Consider the following 15,647-nt stretch of genomic DNA (forward strand, 5'->3'; position numbering starts at 1 on the left):
TGCTTGCTTGAAAATTTTATTGACACAACTGTTTGGTCCCAACACACAAAACAGCACTTGAGCCACAAAAGAAAGTGTCCAAACAAAGCAGACCACTAAGAAAAGAATTCTTTCTCCCCCTCCAACTCCAAGGAAAAGATAGTGCATAAATTGAGGGCTTCAGTGACATTTTTTTTTAACAAACATGAATCTGAAGTAGTACATTTAATTGTTAAATTAAAGAAATTCATGGTTGTAATGCTTTTAAATCTGCTAGTCCCATCATTCATTTAACCCTTCAGATAAAAAAATATATTGCAATTCACTTAGTTATTTTGTTACACTATGAACACAACTTCTCAAACATATTATTCTATTACTTTCAAACAGCAATTTCATCAGTATCACACATGAATCCAGAAAAGATATGCTGACCTCCATAAATCGCATAACCAGCACACTCACTGTGACAAATGCCTTATTTATTTTCTGCTGAAACAAAAACCTGCTTTTCTTTAGTACTCCAGATGACTTGTAGCTGCATCTCATGAAAATATAATCTCAGGCTGGTCTTTTTCCCAATGCTCCTCTGAAACAGAGATCTAGACTGATCAGTGTTAACCTTATCAAACTTGAGGTGAAAGCAGATGTTCTTGCATTTAACTCATTAAAAGCATTCCAAGAAAGCTTACTTCTAAATACTTTTCTATAGCAGTGTGTCTGTAGAGGTTTACTAAGGACTCATAATACTGTGCCACAATGTTCAGAAAAACTTCCAAGTGTTTCTCTGCATTCACAATGGCTATAAGTTCACTATTGGCAATACTTGCCTAAATTTAAAAGATTTTATAACAAAATCTGACTAGTAAAATTCTGTCTATAGCCATTATTCAGTGGCATTTCCTGTTGCTGGCTGAGACATCAGAGCCCATGTTCCATGTCTCATATATTACAATAGAAACCACCTAAACATTCACTTGGCCAGTGGAAAACCTCTAGTACAGGTTCTTTCAATACTACAAGCAATTTATTTGTTGCCTGGCAAATACAACCCATTGTAAATGCCATGGTTACCCATAATGGGTAGAAAGTCTCATACACTGGACGTTTCTGCCAACTAGAGTTAAGGTTATCCACTGACTTAACTTCTCTTCCAAAGCTGGCCCTTTCAAAAACCAACACAGGATACCACAAATTGAAAAAAGCTTCCAACACTGGGAGTAAGTTTCAGAATAAAACCAGACACAGCTAAAAGACAGCACATCAAAGGATAAGCTTCTCATTTACTGAACATGCTTAAAAATAGAAAACAAGGTTTAAGCAGAACAACCTTAGCATTTCCACCTGTAGTTAGAACTTTCCTTACAGATGGAAATAGCACCAATACCTTCCATCAAAAAGCATTTTATTAAGACCTGCTCTATTATCTGTAACTTATGCATTAAATGCATATTTCAGAAATATCAGAATCTTCCTAACTTCATTTCTAGACACAAAAAAATGTGTGTGTCTGTATCTTACACATTACACCAAGACAGTCTTTTCCTTAACCAAATCCATGCCAGACTGGAACTAAATATAAAAGGGAAGTTTAAAGCATCCATGTCCTAGAAAGCTCCTAAATGGGACTGAAAGCTACAGAAAATATTTAAAACAAGTTTTACAAGAAATCCACAATCTTCTACAGACATCTTCAGACAACAGATTTTTCCAATGCAGTTACAAGAACAAGGTTCTCCTCTGGAGTACAATTAACTCTCTCACCCTTGCCATTTCAGGTCAGCAAGTTAAAATTTCTCAACAGGCTTTGAAAGACAGATCATGCATTTTATTAATACTGTCTGCAACAATACCAGTTAGCAACAGCCTATAGAATACAATATGCTACATGTATGATTATACCACTAACAAGACTTGAAGAAAATAAAATCTGTTCCATTTTAATTTAATTAATATTTCACTTTTACTGAACACATTTATGAAAAAACTGTAAAATTTATTTAACAAATGCCAGGATTTTTTTTTCAAAATAATAGAAAAAATCTGCTCTGCTGACAACTGTGTTCAGTGTAAAAGGAACAAATTCTTCACAGAATACATTAAATACAAATTAATCTAGGTCTTTCATTAAAATATTTAAGGGCTAGCAAATAGCTTTACTTTCTGCAGACACCAAGGTATGTCTTTTCCACTAAAAAGAAAGAATTAAAGCTTGGTTACAGGTGCAAATGAAAAGTTTGCTGCCAATTTCACCTTGTTTTTATGTTGCTTTTTAGCTGGGCTGTCCATTGCATCCTTGTTTAGCTGGCTTTCAGAGGACTGACTGGGAGCCACTGAAGCATTCTCTGTGGTGGTAGATACCACAGAATCAGAGGTCAATTTTTCTTGAGCTGTGGCAACAATTCTTTGTTTTTCTTCTTCTGTTAAAATCATTATCTCTAAAACAAACAAAACAATTTATTGATCCTCTGTTCTTGAAAAATAGTATTGCTGGAGATAGTATTTTTATAAATATTTGTTGGCCTGATTCAAGTCAGATGTGTTGTGTTCACCTCTGCCTCATCTACTACTTACAATATCACACTAAGTTTCTTAGTGCTCAGAAAACCACTATAACTTTACTGCAGTGAAAAGGCTGCCACAGGTTGGCAAAAGGCAGTTTTACTGCTGGATAAGGTACCTGTAAGATTCACCCCAGAGAATCACAGCAGGGTACTTACACTCAGCACTGAAGAGTTGCTAATAAAAGCCACCTGTATTTCCAACATGTCCCATGGTGTGATATACATACACCAGTATTTAAGTAGAATTTCATGTAAATCAACTATTTGACACTTTATTTTCCAAACTGTACAATTTAACATCCATAAGTAATACAACACAGGCAAGCAAACTCTTACCTGAGAGAGATGCAGGGCGTTCCTCAAACTGAATGAGGTCTGCAGACTGCAGAACTACTGGGTCAGGTCTCAGCTGGGGAGATGGAAGGCAGGAAGGAACTGGCTCACACAAAAGGTCAACAGGAGATGTGTTTGTGAGGCAAAGAAGTTCTTGCTCAGTTTGATTTGAAACTACAAAAAGAAGAGAACATACTTTGGTATCTGCCACAGAGAAGGGCCAGTTACCAAACAACTCCCCTGCATGGACACCAGTACTCCATGAACTACTCAAGTACCATCTCACACACTTACATGTGAAAATGAAGCCTAAAGTTTCAAAATAAAGTGAACTGCCCTTAATTGAAAGGGATGAACCTAGACTTCTGAAACAGTAAGTCACAAGCAATTCCACAAATTGTCCAAATTGTAAATAGTAAAAGCATTGAAGACCACAGCAAGATATGAAGTGTGAAGTCACCATTTCCCAGTTTTTTTTTTATTGGAATACAAACTTATACCAACAGGACTGCAGAAGTTTCTACTATATTAGCTTTATGCTTATAGACTTAAACTTCTACAAGAATCTGTGGGAAAGAATACTCTAGCAGCCACATACACAGACAAGGAGGACATTCTTGTCAGGATGTTCTTGTCATGAAGACACATGCCTAACTACATATCAGGAGAAATTCAACAGCTTTCAAGCCACAAAACACTTCCACACAAGTTCAGATTGACAAACTCGCACCCCCATGCTGCTTCACTCTGCTTATTTCCCCCCTAAAGCAATAAACTTTATATAAATCAACTTTGCATTACCATTGCTAGGTGTTCCTAGACTTAGTTCCATCGATGAAGTGGATGCTGGGATCCCCATAATATTTCCATCATCTTCAGCAAGTTGATTTCCATGATCATCCACATGATCAGCAGGAGGAAAACTAGGTGAGGTAAAACGAGCTACAAAAAAAAAGGCAAGTTCATTTGGTTTGTTTACTCAAGTCATCTCTGAAAAAAAGAAACAAGGAAACCAAGATAATGCTCAAAATTGAAATGCTTTACCTTTCATATCATTCTTTAGTACCACAATTCTCTTATGGCCATGTCCTTTAATCCAGACCACCTACAAATGTAAAAAAAAAAGATTAGAATTAAACATAGCCATACAATCTCACAGCCTAAAGCAGCTTACTCACTGCCTTTCACCTACCTCTGCACTGACATTTCTTCTAGAAGTAAACTAAATCATGTTGCTAACTTGTACTACACTACCCAAGTAAAAGCTTTGGCATAGATGATTGAGACAAAAGACAAACTACAGGCCTAGCAAGTGTACTAACAAGGCATTTACAAAACAGTATGGTGAGAAAACAAATTCCATTTTTTAACTCTCCAGAATGATTAATTTACTGAAAGGAAAGCTTACAGCCATGATCTGGGAACAAAGATATTCTAGAGCACTTATATCACATATGGATGACAAGATGAGATAGCAAAATTCCACTTTGTGGCACTTCTGACAAGGTCCCACAACTTTTTACTCCTAAAATCAAAACCCTACTCTTGTTCCTTCATACAATTCAGAAATAAATTATCTCACTTCATAAAACATGTCAAGGATGTTTGCAGACTCACCAAGAACAGTTAAGTAAAATCTGACCAAAACATAAAAAAGTTTCCTTTTTCTTATTATACAGCTCAGAAGCTATTAGAAATTAAACTGGTATAGGCCTTCTTGGAGAAAGTATTTCAGTAATTCACACCCTTTAACAGAAACTGCAGATGTGTAACTATTTTTAATCCATGCAGAAACCTCAAAATAATTGTGCAAAACCAAATTCTTCACACCTGTGGAATTGCTCCCAAGAGCTCTTCTATATTATTGCACCCATAGGCTTTAGGTTGCAGCACTTCTCCTGTGTACTTGCTATATGCTACTGGAAACTCATGAAGAAAAATCTGCTGATAATGGTAAGTGTGAAGTAAGGACCTTACATTTTTTGCAAACATATAGAGATTTGTAAGCTTCACATATTCTTCTGCTGCCCCATTGGTAAAAACCTATTAGAAAAAGAGAAGAGAAACAGTTACAGTGCATACTTTAGTACCTTCTAGTAGCAATGTCTTTTAAAATATGAAACACACCAGAAGGCAAAAAGCACTTGCATACCTCAACCAAGTAAGGCAGACTCTTCAGGAGTTCAGTTAAGGTCATAAATCCATATTCACATGGATTCAGTGAAGTACTATGGATTGCTTCATAATGCTGTTTAAGTTGTTCAACAGAAAGAAAGGATGTTCCATCCCAGGACATCAACAAGACAAGCAATTGGGCAGTCAGAATCCGCAGAGATTTTCTATTTATCAATTGAATCTGCTTGCCAGACTCTGTGTCAACAACCTAGAAAAGTGAATGGGGAATGAAGTTAGGGAGAGGGAAAAGTTTAATTTATAATTAAGTTGTGTAGCTGGAGTTTATTTGAGCACAGCTGTAGCTGATATTGCATACCAGCATCTGGTAACTAGCCCAGCCAAAAGTACACAGGATAAAGCTTACTTAATACATGGAAAAATTTACTTTGAAGACAAAAAGCTGTGTAGTGATTTCTGTCCACATGGAAGCCATGTTTTTTACTTTGTTCCAAACCAGAGGGACCTAACTGAACTCCAGCCTGAAGATCAGCTGCTAAATTAACAGAACTGAAACAACTAAACCAGTATGCCCATGTCTATTGACATAAGCCCATCTACATATTCACATAATCACTTGATTTGCTAAACAAGCATGAACTTTCCCAGAGAGAACTGGAAGCCAGAAAAAAAACCTACAGAGAACATAATAGAAATAATAAAAATTACATTTAAAATACTTTTGAAATATTCACACCCCAGCCTAATGAAATACTGCTCTCAGAGAACAATGCTAAGGACACTGAGACCTGTGATTTGAGACAGGAAATTCCTTACCTCAGCATTACATACCTTTTAGAGGGATAAACTACAAATGTAAGATTACCTTCACAACATGGCAAAGCTTCTGCATTAGAGCTGAGACTGAGCTAACATCATAGTCATGAAGCCGCAGGGTGTATCCAAATGTCTTGCTGTACTCTGTCAGTAAATCACTCATCATGAGGCAGTTGTCTTTCTGAGACCGTAACAGTTTCACAAACTGGGCAGCAACTGCTTTGACTTGTTCTACCTCTGTGAGAGTGAGAATTTTCTCCTCCCCACATTCCAATACCTACAAAACAAATTATGCTTTCTTAGTAATTTACCCATTCTGCATGAAAGAAGTGTAATCTGCACTACAATTTCCTGCTTGCAGGTAATAATCTCCAGTGTGTCAGAGGTCACCTACCTTCAATTTCTGCACAGCAAGCAGAATTATTATTAAACATAACAAAATGGCAATAAATAGTTACCTTTTTTAAAGCAACTTGACACAGCTTTAATGAAACTTAGCCCTGATATTGATGCACTGAATTTTGTAAATGTAATACAATTTAGTAAATCTGAAATCAAGAAATTGAACTTGAATGTGCTAAAAACCTCATACCATTTTACCAATGAGAAACATTATCTCTGCTGAAACAGACATCAGAAAAACGCTTTAGTACAGCTTAGAATTTTAGAACTTACAAGTAAGACATCTGGTATGGCTTCAAAGAGCTCAAGTAATTTTGTAAAGCCATAGTAGGCAAGCTTGCACTGACGACCAAAGTGGTGGTGATAAGAAGGAATAAATTTATTGAAGGGCATTCGAAAATGGGGTTGATGGCGCAGTAAGTCGACCACCTCTTTAGAAAATTGTTTGGTTCTTTCAATTTCCTCTTGTGTACGTTCTAAAATTGAAAAACAAAGAACAACACACTTGGAAAATGCAAGAAAATAAAGAAGTTAATATGAGGACTGATTTTCAGCTTAACCACATGTCACACAGTCACTATTTTGTTCTACCCCTGAAAACCTTTACTAAGCTTACACATTTCAAGTACAAAATAATCAGGCCACTAGCATTTGATAAGATACTAAATAGGCAAACACATTGGCATTTTTGCTGTGTGGTAACAACCCATACTAATCATTCCACAGAAAGTTTAGCTACTTGCAGAAATAGCGTTATGTGTTTAGTCACCTGCTTTCCTGTCTGTTCCATAATAATTGTTCCTCAAATGACAAATTTTTTTATTTCCTAGGTCAAATTAGTTCTGACAGTAGAAACACCCAAGTCACTCCTATGTAGTGTAGTTAATACAGTTTTGAAACTGTCAGTTTCTCTGGCAACAAAAAAAATACATGGACATACCTCTTTTGGGAATACAAATGACCATTTCATTATCTTGCTGTGACAAACAAATGGTTGTATCTGGAATTTCTGATATAATATCAGCCAGTTCACACACTCCATACTCTGTAACATCCCAGTCCTTAGAGAAACACCTGGAAGTTTTCAAAAATTTTAGAAAATTGCATAGTGTGTGCATGCTGTGCAGGCAAAATAAGAGTAAAATTAAGGACTAAGCCTCCAATCTTAAAAAGTAAGTATGATTTTCATATTGGCAATAATACTAGCATGTGAAACGAAGGGGAAAAGTATTCTTAATTTAATTATCTATCCATTCTGTCCAGAAAAACAAGAGTTACTCTGCTGGTTCACCTTACACTGGCAGAAAAAGCTGTATATACCAGCCAGCAGATGCCTAAAACTAGTGGTAAGTGACCACATAAAGCTGTATTTTTCAAGCTCAGGTTTTAAGTGATTTAAGAAAATGTAATTATATTATACAGCTCCATATGCTTACACTTTCAACAGTGTTTGCTTAACAGTTAGACAAATAGTCTTAAAAATCAGGTCAAAGAGGGCAAAGACTGTATCCTGGCCTTAAATATGACAAACACCATATATAAGGTTCACAAGACCATGTAATACATTAACATTTTTACTCTACCCTTCTCCCAAACAGGAACCTCTCAGAAGCAAGAGCAGTTCACATATATTCTTATTCAAGAAACTGCCAGAGCTCACTGGAATTGAGATGTACATTTAGTAGACTCAAAAACAACCAACAGTGGATTTTTTCCAGTAGTGTAAATAAGTACAACCATGCACTCCCAAAAAGCTGTTGGCTCACACAGCATAATAGCACATGTGTAAAGTAGACCACATGCTATGGCTTCCTCAAAGCCTATTATATACTACTTTCTACCTTCTTAAGGAAAGCATCATTTCTGATTCTTTAAAAAAGAAGCAGCTAGAAAAGAACATTTTTCTTGACAACAACAGGTATTACTCCTTACTTGATTGCCATTGCTAGATCCAGCTAAAGTAACAACAGTACCTACTGACAATCAATCATACATAGTTTTCTAAAGCAAGCCTAAATTTTTGCTTTACTGTTCATGTTCACATGCCACAACCTGCTTGCTTAAATTCAATCTTGCGGTCATTGCTTCAAATAGAATTAATAGAATTAATGAAATTAATAGAATTAATAAAATAGAATAACCCCTTTTAAGCCCCAATGCAGGTAAATGAAGCTACTGCTAAAGGAAGTAGTAAAGTCTGCCAGAGAGCTTGTAATTTTTGTTTTCATTAGGCCTTTGAACTTCCACATCACAACAAAGAGGAAATACAGTCCCCACAGTTCTGAACTAAGATTTAAAGTGCTGAATCCACTTCCACCACCTTTGATAGATAAGCACAGTTATTCTTTCTTCATTAAAGATAACTTACCAGTGATAAGCCTGTAAGAATTCCCTCACAATAACCTGCTTACTGGCCTGGGATTTGAGAAGCTTCAGTAAGTCTTGAGTAAAGCGCTTCACTTGAGCTCTGTGTGTAAGAGTTAACAAGCGTCTGGAACCCATACCAAGAATCTGAAAGACAATTTTATTTCATCACTCCCATCTAGCATCCTCAGTAAATTCTTTCACAAGGAATTTAGAGGCTAGTTCTAGTATAGGTAAGCTAGAACTAAAGTATGACAGTGTTCGAAACAGCAGCCTCAGGAAGCCATACGCTTTCTGTACTAAGGCATTAAGAAATTAAGAAATGGTTCCTCCACATCAATGCTATTGCAACTGTTGCACATTTGCATTGTTTATTTAAAAGTTCTACAACCAGCTGGTGTTCAAAGTAGTAAGCTAATGTGACCATAGTGTTTCTTTTTTGTACCATAAGGTCACTTGACTTATTTCACAGACAAAACCTTCAAGTCACAGGCTGCACATGACAGCCTAATTTACAAGCACTCAGCACTTGCTTTGTTCTTATGACACAGCATGATTAAAAACTTTTACTCAAGCACTGGCCACAGGCTAGAAATAGCTTCAAACTTTACTGTGCTGAACCTAAGTCTATGGAATAAAGACTTAATTCCCACAGAAGTTGTTTTGGAATAGTAGGGACAAACAAACATCTCAAGAACTTGGATAATTACAGTCCAAAATTCAGGTAACCATCTCAGGGTGGATGAGGTAACTGCAAAGCATTTATTACACAATAACAACCAGTAACTGAGATACTTGAAGATAAAAGTACAAATCCCCAGGTTCAAAGCAACAGTGTGATACAACTCACTTGAAGTACATGAGGCACTGCTTCTAGGAGCTCCATTAATTTAGAATAGCCATAGTCAGACACCCGGCACTGTTTTGCAAAGTGATGATGGTATGTTGGGATGAATTTACTGACAGGTATCACACAGGATGGTTGACTTTTAAGTAGATCTATCACTTCTCTGCTGAACTGAATAAGTTGTGGATTACCTACAGGGCTCTTAGAACGCAGAAGCCAGGGATCTACAAAAAAAAAAATTAGTATTACTGAAACTTTCACTCATAATTTTCCACCAAACAATGCATTTTATTTATCACAGCAGAAAAATAATACTCAAGCTAAAAGTTTCTTTTTATAAAAAGCTTAATTATACAAGATATTTACTTTACACTAATCTTATTTTTAGTAGAAAGATTAGTTCAGATAAAAGATTTTAAACAGAAATATTTACCTGTAGTAGGAGGTGGTGGTTTGTTATGTATCCATTTAATAACTTTAATGCCATTTTGGGCAGTGGCAATGTTAACTCCAGGAACACAGGTAATTAGATGTTCTAAAGGAACACCACCCTGGCCTTCTGGCACCATTTCAAGATCACTGAACTCTGACATATAACAATCAGGAAAACTTTGGAAGAAAAAAAGCTTCCATTATACACTAAAATACCATTATAACAATTGTCCTAAAAATATCATTATTTGGAGACACTTCCTGAACAAAAAGCTTCAATATCTTACAAACATATTAGTCTTCATAAAATGCACATTTAAATAGATGTGCCTTTTTTTGCTCAACAAGACTTCAAAAAGTAATGACTTCATAATACAGGTATTTTGCTATTAAAGATACCACCTTACACAAAAGCTGACATCTTCATACAACAGGTAGTTTGATCATTACAACAGGCATCATAAAAGTTTTTAATCTTTAACCTATCAGCCCTTCCACTAAAATAGTAAATTAAAATACTTTACCTCAGTAAAGGCACAGTACCCTCATGTGTCTGTAGAAGACTGTGAACTTGGGGAGCAAATGTCTTCAGAGACAAAATCACAAAAGGAATTCTATAAGAATCTGGATCAAACTCATGCTCACTGTAAAAAAAAAAAACAAAACCAAACCCGAAAACGTTGAAGTTTATTTACAGGCTCATTACACACACAGCTTCAGTATAGTGTGCCTGTGCTCACATACACACCCATAGTAAACATTACACTACAAGCATACAATATGTAGTGCTCCGAGCTGACAGTACCAATACGAGCAGTCACAAGCTACTTCCCTCTTTTCTTCTTCACAAGAGTTAACACAGCTACAGCAAATCTCCAGAAATCAAGGAACATTTTGAAGATCACATTTTTATCATACTTATATAAAAACTTTTAAAATAAATTCTAGGAGCACACACCAGGCAGTTAACACCTATTAACTGCTCAAGCACAGCTCAGCTGGTGTTCTTAAAAAGTTCAATATATGGCTTCAGGAAATCTCCAGCCACATATGAATCACTTACTTAATGTAGCTGGAGAACAAGGAATGATCAGTTCCCACTATAACAAAATTCAACTAATGGAAAACTCTAGACTGTATAAACCTGTCTGTATAACTAGAGGAAAGTAGGAAAGTAGTATACCTTTCAGCTTTTGGTTAAGAGGAATGCAATCTTGGCAGCTGTTCTAGATACAATCATCTTACCTGAACAGACTGATCCACAAGAGCTGCCTAAAAAGTCACTGTGACATCTCACTAGTTTCTGCCTGACTTATTCTTGTAAACATATAAACAGTGACTGGAGCATGCTGTATGAACACATATACCTCAACTTCAATATACATATATATAGCTGTTAAACACTGTTCAAATATTTTGTAAGATTTTAGAGTATTTTATACACAGCTTACATAAAGTCTTTATTCAGGCAATGCTGCTTACAAACAGGTTCGTGATATTCCAGCTCTTCAAATATTACAGGACTGCAGTTTGCTGAGGAACCATCGTGTGACTGTGAAGATCCCAAGGGACTCTGCCTGGCTTGGCTGCTGGGTAAAAGGCACACCAGCCGCCCACCTCCTTGGTCACGGATTGCCACAGTATCTGTCAGTTTATATAAATCTGATACAATCAACTTATGCCCAAATCTAAAAGAAAAAAAAAATGGAAATAAGTACACATTATAAAGACAGTAATCTATTTTTTATTTAAGAAACAGGAATATACTAGAAACTACTCTAAGCAAAAAGTTAAGGTAACTTATCTATTCATCCCAGTGTAGAAAAATTTAAGTAAAATACTGAAAGTATAACCCTCTGACAAGCCAGTATCACAGTCACTGCCTCTGGATAGATAATATGCTGCAGTATCTAACAAAAAACCCATAAAAAGTAATAAATGAAGTGTTATAATTCACTATAAACAACTACATGAGATCAAGTTGTTTTTAGAAATACTAGAGAAAATGATAACTAAGAACTTACTTCTTTTCATAAATTTCTGTGAATTTGAACACAGGCAGACAACAGGCAGGTGCATCCTGCAGAATGGACACAGCTTCTGAGCTGTAAGAGAAGTTTTGTAACATGAACACAAAATTACCACTAGAAATAGGCAGTCTCCAGCCCAAATTAGTGAGATATTTACAGATGCAATTTATGAACTACAAGTATTGCAGGACAAATTGCATTCCCTTCCTCTCCAGTACCAAAATACTGACAAAGGAGTGCAAGTAGTAACATCCCTGCTAACTCATCTAGGTCATGTCTGAAGGAATTCCATCTTTCAGAGGTGGCAGTAAAATCAAGCATCTATAAAATGCAACATTAAAGCTGCAGCATTACAAGCTACCAGCCTGGTCATTACATTAAGACCCTTGAACAGGTATAAACTAAGGCAAGAATGAAATAAAGTTGTAAATTATACAATGGCAAGCAGTGTATAACTGTAGAATGCTCAATACTCTAAGCACTATTTTAACTGGAACTTTGTGAAAACATGAAGACAACATTTTTCCCACCACTTTCCTTCAATAAGTAAAAATCTGAGACAGAACACTTATTTTTCTCACTAGCATCATCACTCTAGTTCTGTCACTTTCCATATAGGAAATGGATATCAAACACCAACAGCTTTTAAACTGTGTATCATCCTCAGAGAGAAGAAAGAAGATACAAAGTGTAATTTTAACTCAGTTGCACAAACCAAGTCATTGTGGTATATCAGTTTTATGAAAATCTGAGCAGTTTCTCCAGATGCAACTTAAAATAAGCAGTGTAAAAAGACCAAATTAAAAACTAACCTCGTTGTATTTAACACATTCATCAGACCTAAGACAAATTTTACTTTATTTCCCTGGCAGTCCTTCACTGAGTATTTTAAATCCTACACATGCTGTAACAGTTAAGATGCCAAAGTGCTTATTACCTCAGTAGAGAGAGTGATTTACTAGAGGCTCCTGTTGCCAAGGAGACCTGGATCCTTTTACTGCCTATTTTGTATCGATGCAGACTGTTGACAGCACTGATTGCTTCTTGCAGATTTTCCATCTGAACTGTAGCCTTCAGCTGGTAGTCTGTGTGAGGACTAAGCTCTACACTTTTTACCTGGAAAGAAGAAAACAACACAAAAATTAATAACAGTGCAAGTGGTGATGTTTAATTTTAACATGATATTTAATTTTACCAAAATGCACAATAGTTTTACATTCTTACTCACTTAAATCTAGACCAAAAACATATGTCCATAAATCCATTAAAAGGAAGCATTTAAAAATAGATTTAATAAGGGTATTTTCACCTTTACCTTGCCATGTCTTGAGAAAATCTCTTGTAAATTTTGTTGCAACTCTTTTCTGGACAATCTGTAATCTACATTGCTGATGTGAATGTCTGCACCATTTCCAAAAGGATCAGTAGAGTCTGTGCCACCAGTAGGATTAACTACATTAAACGTGAGTGGAGATGATCTATTTGACAGGTTTGGAGACATACTCCTAGGTAAATAAAAACATTTAACTAAATCAGCTATTGCACATTTCTGATACATATATGCATCTCAAAATGAATAAGAAAATAGACACAGGTCAGGTGCACACATATGGCTCTCAGAAGGTATTTTCCTAATACATATTTGTGAAAGCAAAGCAAATTATACAAGCAAAACATCATAAAAATATTTCCTATGAAAAGAAATAATTCATATCATGGTTCAGTCACCCAATTTCATAATATATTAATAAGACAGTAGAAAATTTAGTGTAACACATTAAAAAAGTCAAATTCATTTGCATTTTTTAATAATAGGCAAAGCCAGACATTTAAATCTACAGGAATACAATGGGCCTGGATTAATTTCAATGAACTAATACAAATGAAGAGTAAGATGTCTGTAATATCTCTGAATACTTTTCAGAAGCTTTAAAATAAAGTTTGCAGGAAACAATTATTACACAGTAAGTTTCTGAAAAAGAGTTCACTCTTATTTTTACATCTGCCCTCTCATAGGTGTTATGCTGCACAACCTGTTTCCAGGGCACATATTCATGAAGTCTCACTTGACCTCCCAAGTAAAACACACTTACCGAGATGACCAGCAGCTCTGAGACATGAATAAAGGACTGAGCTGTCTTGAGGCTGTCAACTTACTGAAAGCTGAAGGATAGCTGACCTGGAATACAGTTTCATCTTTATCTACAGGGGAACTGCTAATGCTCCTGGAAGCAGTGGTCTCTTTTCTATTTACAAACAGAAGAAAGAAAAAAATTAAATTGCAGAATTCACATTATAAAAAGCATAGCTAACTGGTGTCTTAATTTTTAAACTTACTTCTGACTACTTTTGCAGGATGATTCTCCTGTTCCAAATTTTTTGGTTGCCAGAGACACAGGAACTGCTGTGTTAGAGTTACTCTGAGGACAGGAAATTTGTTCTCTTGAATGTTCTTGCTGGTTTTCAGCATTTCTACTGATGGTCTTTGATTCAATGCGGCACAGCTCCTACATGAAACAGAAGAAAGGTCAGCTATAAAGGCACCAGACATTCCTTGCTAGAGGCTTTCCTTCTGATGGAAACCCAAGTAACTGACAAATTCTGCTTTAATAGCATTTTCATTACAATGTCATAACCAGGAATATTCAATTTTATGTGACAAAAAATACTGAACTGTCAATTAGTTGAAATATTTTCCTAGACTGCAGATCTATCCTGCTTTCCTTTAAAACTAGCAGATAGAGATGTTATGCCCAACACCAATACAGAAGTCAAAACTGGCCTACAATTTGAGACTAAGTACCAGCAGTATTTCTAAACTGAGAAAAATGCAGCAGGGCAAACAAAAAACAAGGCTCAAAGAAAAACAAGCCTCAAATTCATTATCTGCTTTCCAAGCAGATTATTACAGGCCTCTTTCAGGAATGTCACTATACATTACGGTTATTCATTAAACAGGATGAGTTAAAGCAATAATAGAAGCAATTCTCAGATCATAAGGAAAAGCAAGAACAAAACAGACCAACAGTACCTGTAAACTTTTAACATTGGTGGGCTTGATGACTGATCCATGAACCTGGAATCCCCTCCCAGCAGAGCCTTTGGCACCAGAAGACTGATCACCAGATTCCTTGTTGAGGAGGCACAGCTTTGTGTTTTTGTTAATTTTTTTGGGAGACTTCACCTTTTCAGTCCCCACAAAACTAGAGCTTTTTGCTTCACTCAATTCTTTGTTTTTTGGAGAAAAGGACACTACAATCCTATTACCAAAAACATCTTCATTTTCCATTCGCTTCCGAGCCCGTTCAGCACTGTCTTGATTCAAAAACCGAAGCACTGCGCTGCTCCCAGAAATGCTCAGCACCTTCCCTCCACAGTTATCTGACAAACGCCTCAGTCTGTTGCCAACACTTTTGCTGTCTCTATTCGTTGGCAGATTATAAACATATAGCAGTGTATGGCAGGCCTGTCCAAGGGGAGTAAGATATTGTTATGTCAGAATACTCTCTTGGTCAAAACCGTTATTTCTGAAACTAGTTCTCTCCTCCCTAACACCCACCCCAGCCAAAGTCATTCTTTTTTCAGCACTCAATTTGTTTAGAAAATTCTCACACCAAGGTAGATCTTCAAACTTCTGTCTCCAATATAATTTAAAGTTACAAAAGGTTACAGACTCCCTTGAGTCATCCATTGATCAACACCTGATCACTCCTCTAGATAAGTAATTATCACTGTTTACAACTCAGG

General features: G+C 36.1%; 1 protein-coding gene across 1 annotated transcript in view; it reads right to left on the bottom strand.

The window, feature by feature from the left end:
- Nucleotides 1-15,647, bottom strand: part of MARF1 (meiosis regulator and mRNA stability factor 1) — a 23,621-nt gene continuing 7,974 nt past the window's right edge. Inside the window, exons 8-27 of the mRNA XM_030459542.1 lie at nt 14,932-15,366; nt 14,238-14,407; nt 13,994-14,146; nt 13,216-13,405; nt 12,838-13,016; nt 11,895-11,975; nt 11,322-11,558; nt 10,395-10,514; nt 9,872-10,047; nt 9,442-9,662; nt 8,596-8,738; nt 7,168-7,301; nt 6,501-6,703; nt 5,875-6,102; nt 5,029-5,259; nt 4,707-4,919; nt 3,921-3,981; nt 3,678-3,818; nt 2,880-3,050; nt 1-2,417 (exon numbers count right to left, since the gene is read on the bottom strand). Coding sequence (XP_030315402.1) covers nt 2,185-2,417; nt 2,880-3,050; nt 3,678-3,818; nt 3,921-3,981; nt 4,707-4,919; nt 5,029-5,259; nt 5,875-6,102; nt 6,501-6,703; nt 7,168-7,301; nt 8,596-8,738; nt 9,442-9,662; nt 9,872-10,047; nt 10,395-10,514; nt 11,322-11,558; nt 11,895-11,975; nt 12,838-13,016; nt 13,216-13,405; nt 13,994-14,146; nt 14,238-14,407; nt 14,932-15,366 — 3,720 coding nt within the window. The 3' untranslated portion in view covers nt 1-2,184. The remainder of the gene's footprint in view (nt 2,418-2,879; nt 3,051-3,677; nt 3,819-3,920; nt 3,982-4,706; nt 4,920-5,028; nt 5,260-5,874; nt 6,103-6,500; nt 6,704-7,167; nt 7,302-8,595; nt 8,739-9,441; nt 9,663-9,871; nt 10,048-10,394; nt 10,515-11,321; nt 11,559-11,894; nt 11,976-12,837; nt 13,017-13,215; nt 13,406-13,993; nt 14,147-14,237; nt 14,408-14,931; nt 15,367-15,647) is intronic.

The sequence above is a fragment of the Calypte anna genome, chromosome 14 (assembly GCF_003957555.1).
Source record: "Calypte anna isolate BGI_N300 chromosome 14, bCalAnn1_v1.p, whole genome shotgun sequence".
NCBI lineage: Eukaryota > Metazoa > Chordata > Aves > Apodiformes > Trochilidae > Calypte > Calypte anna.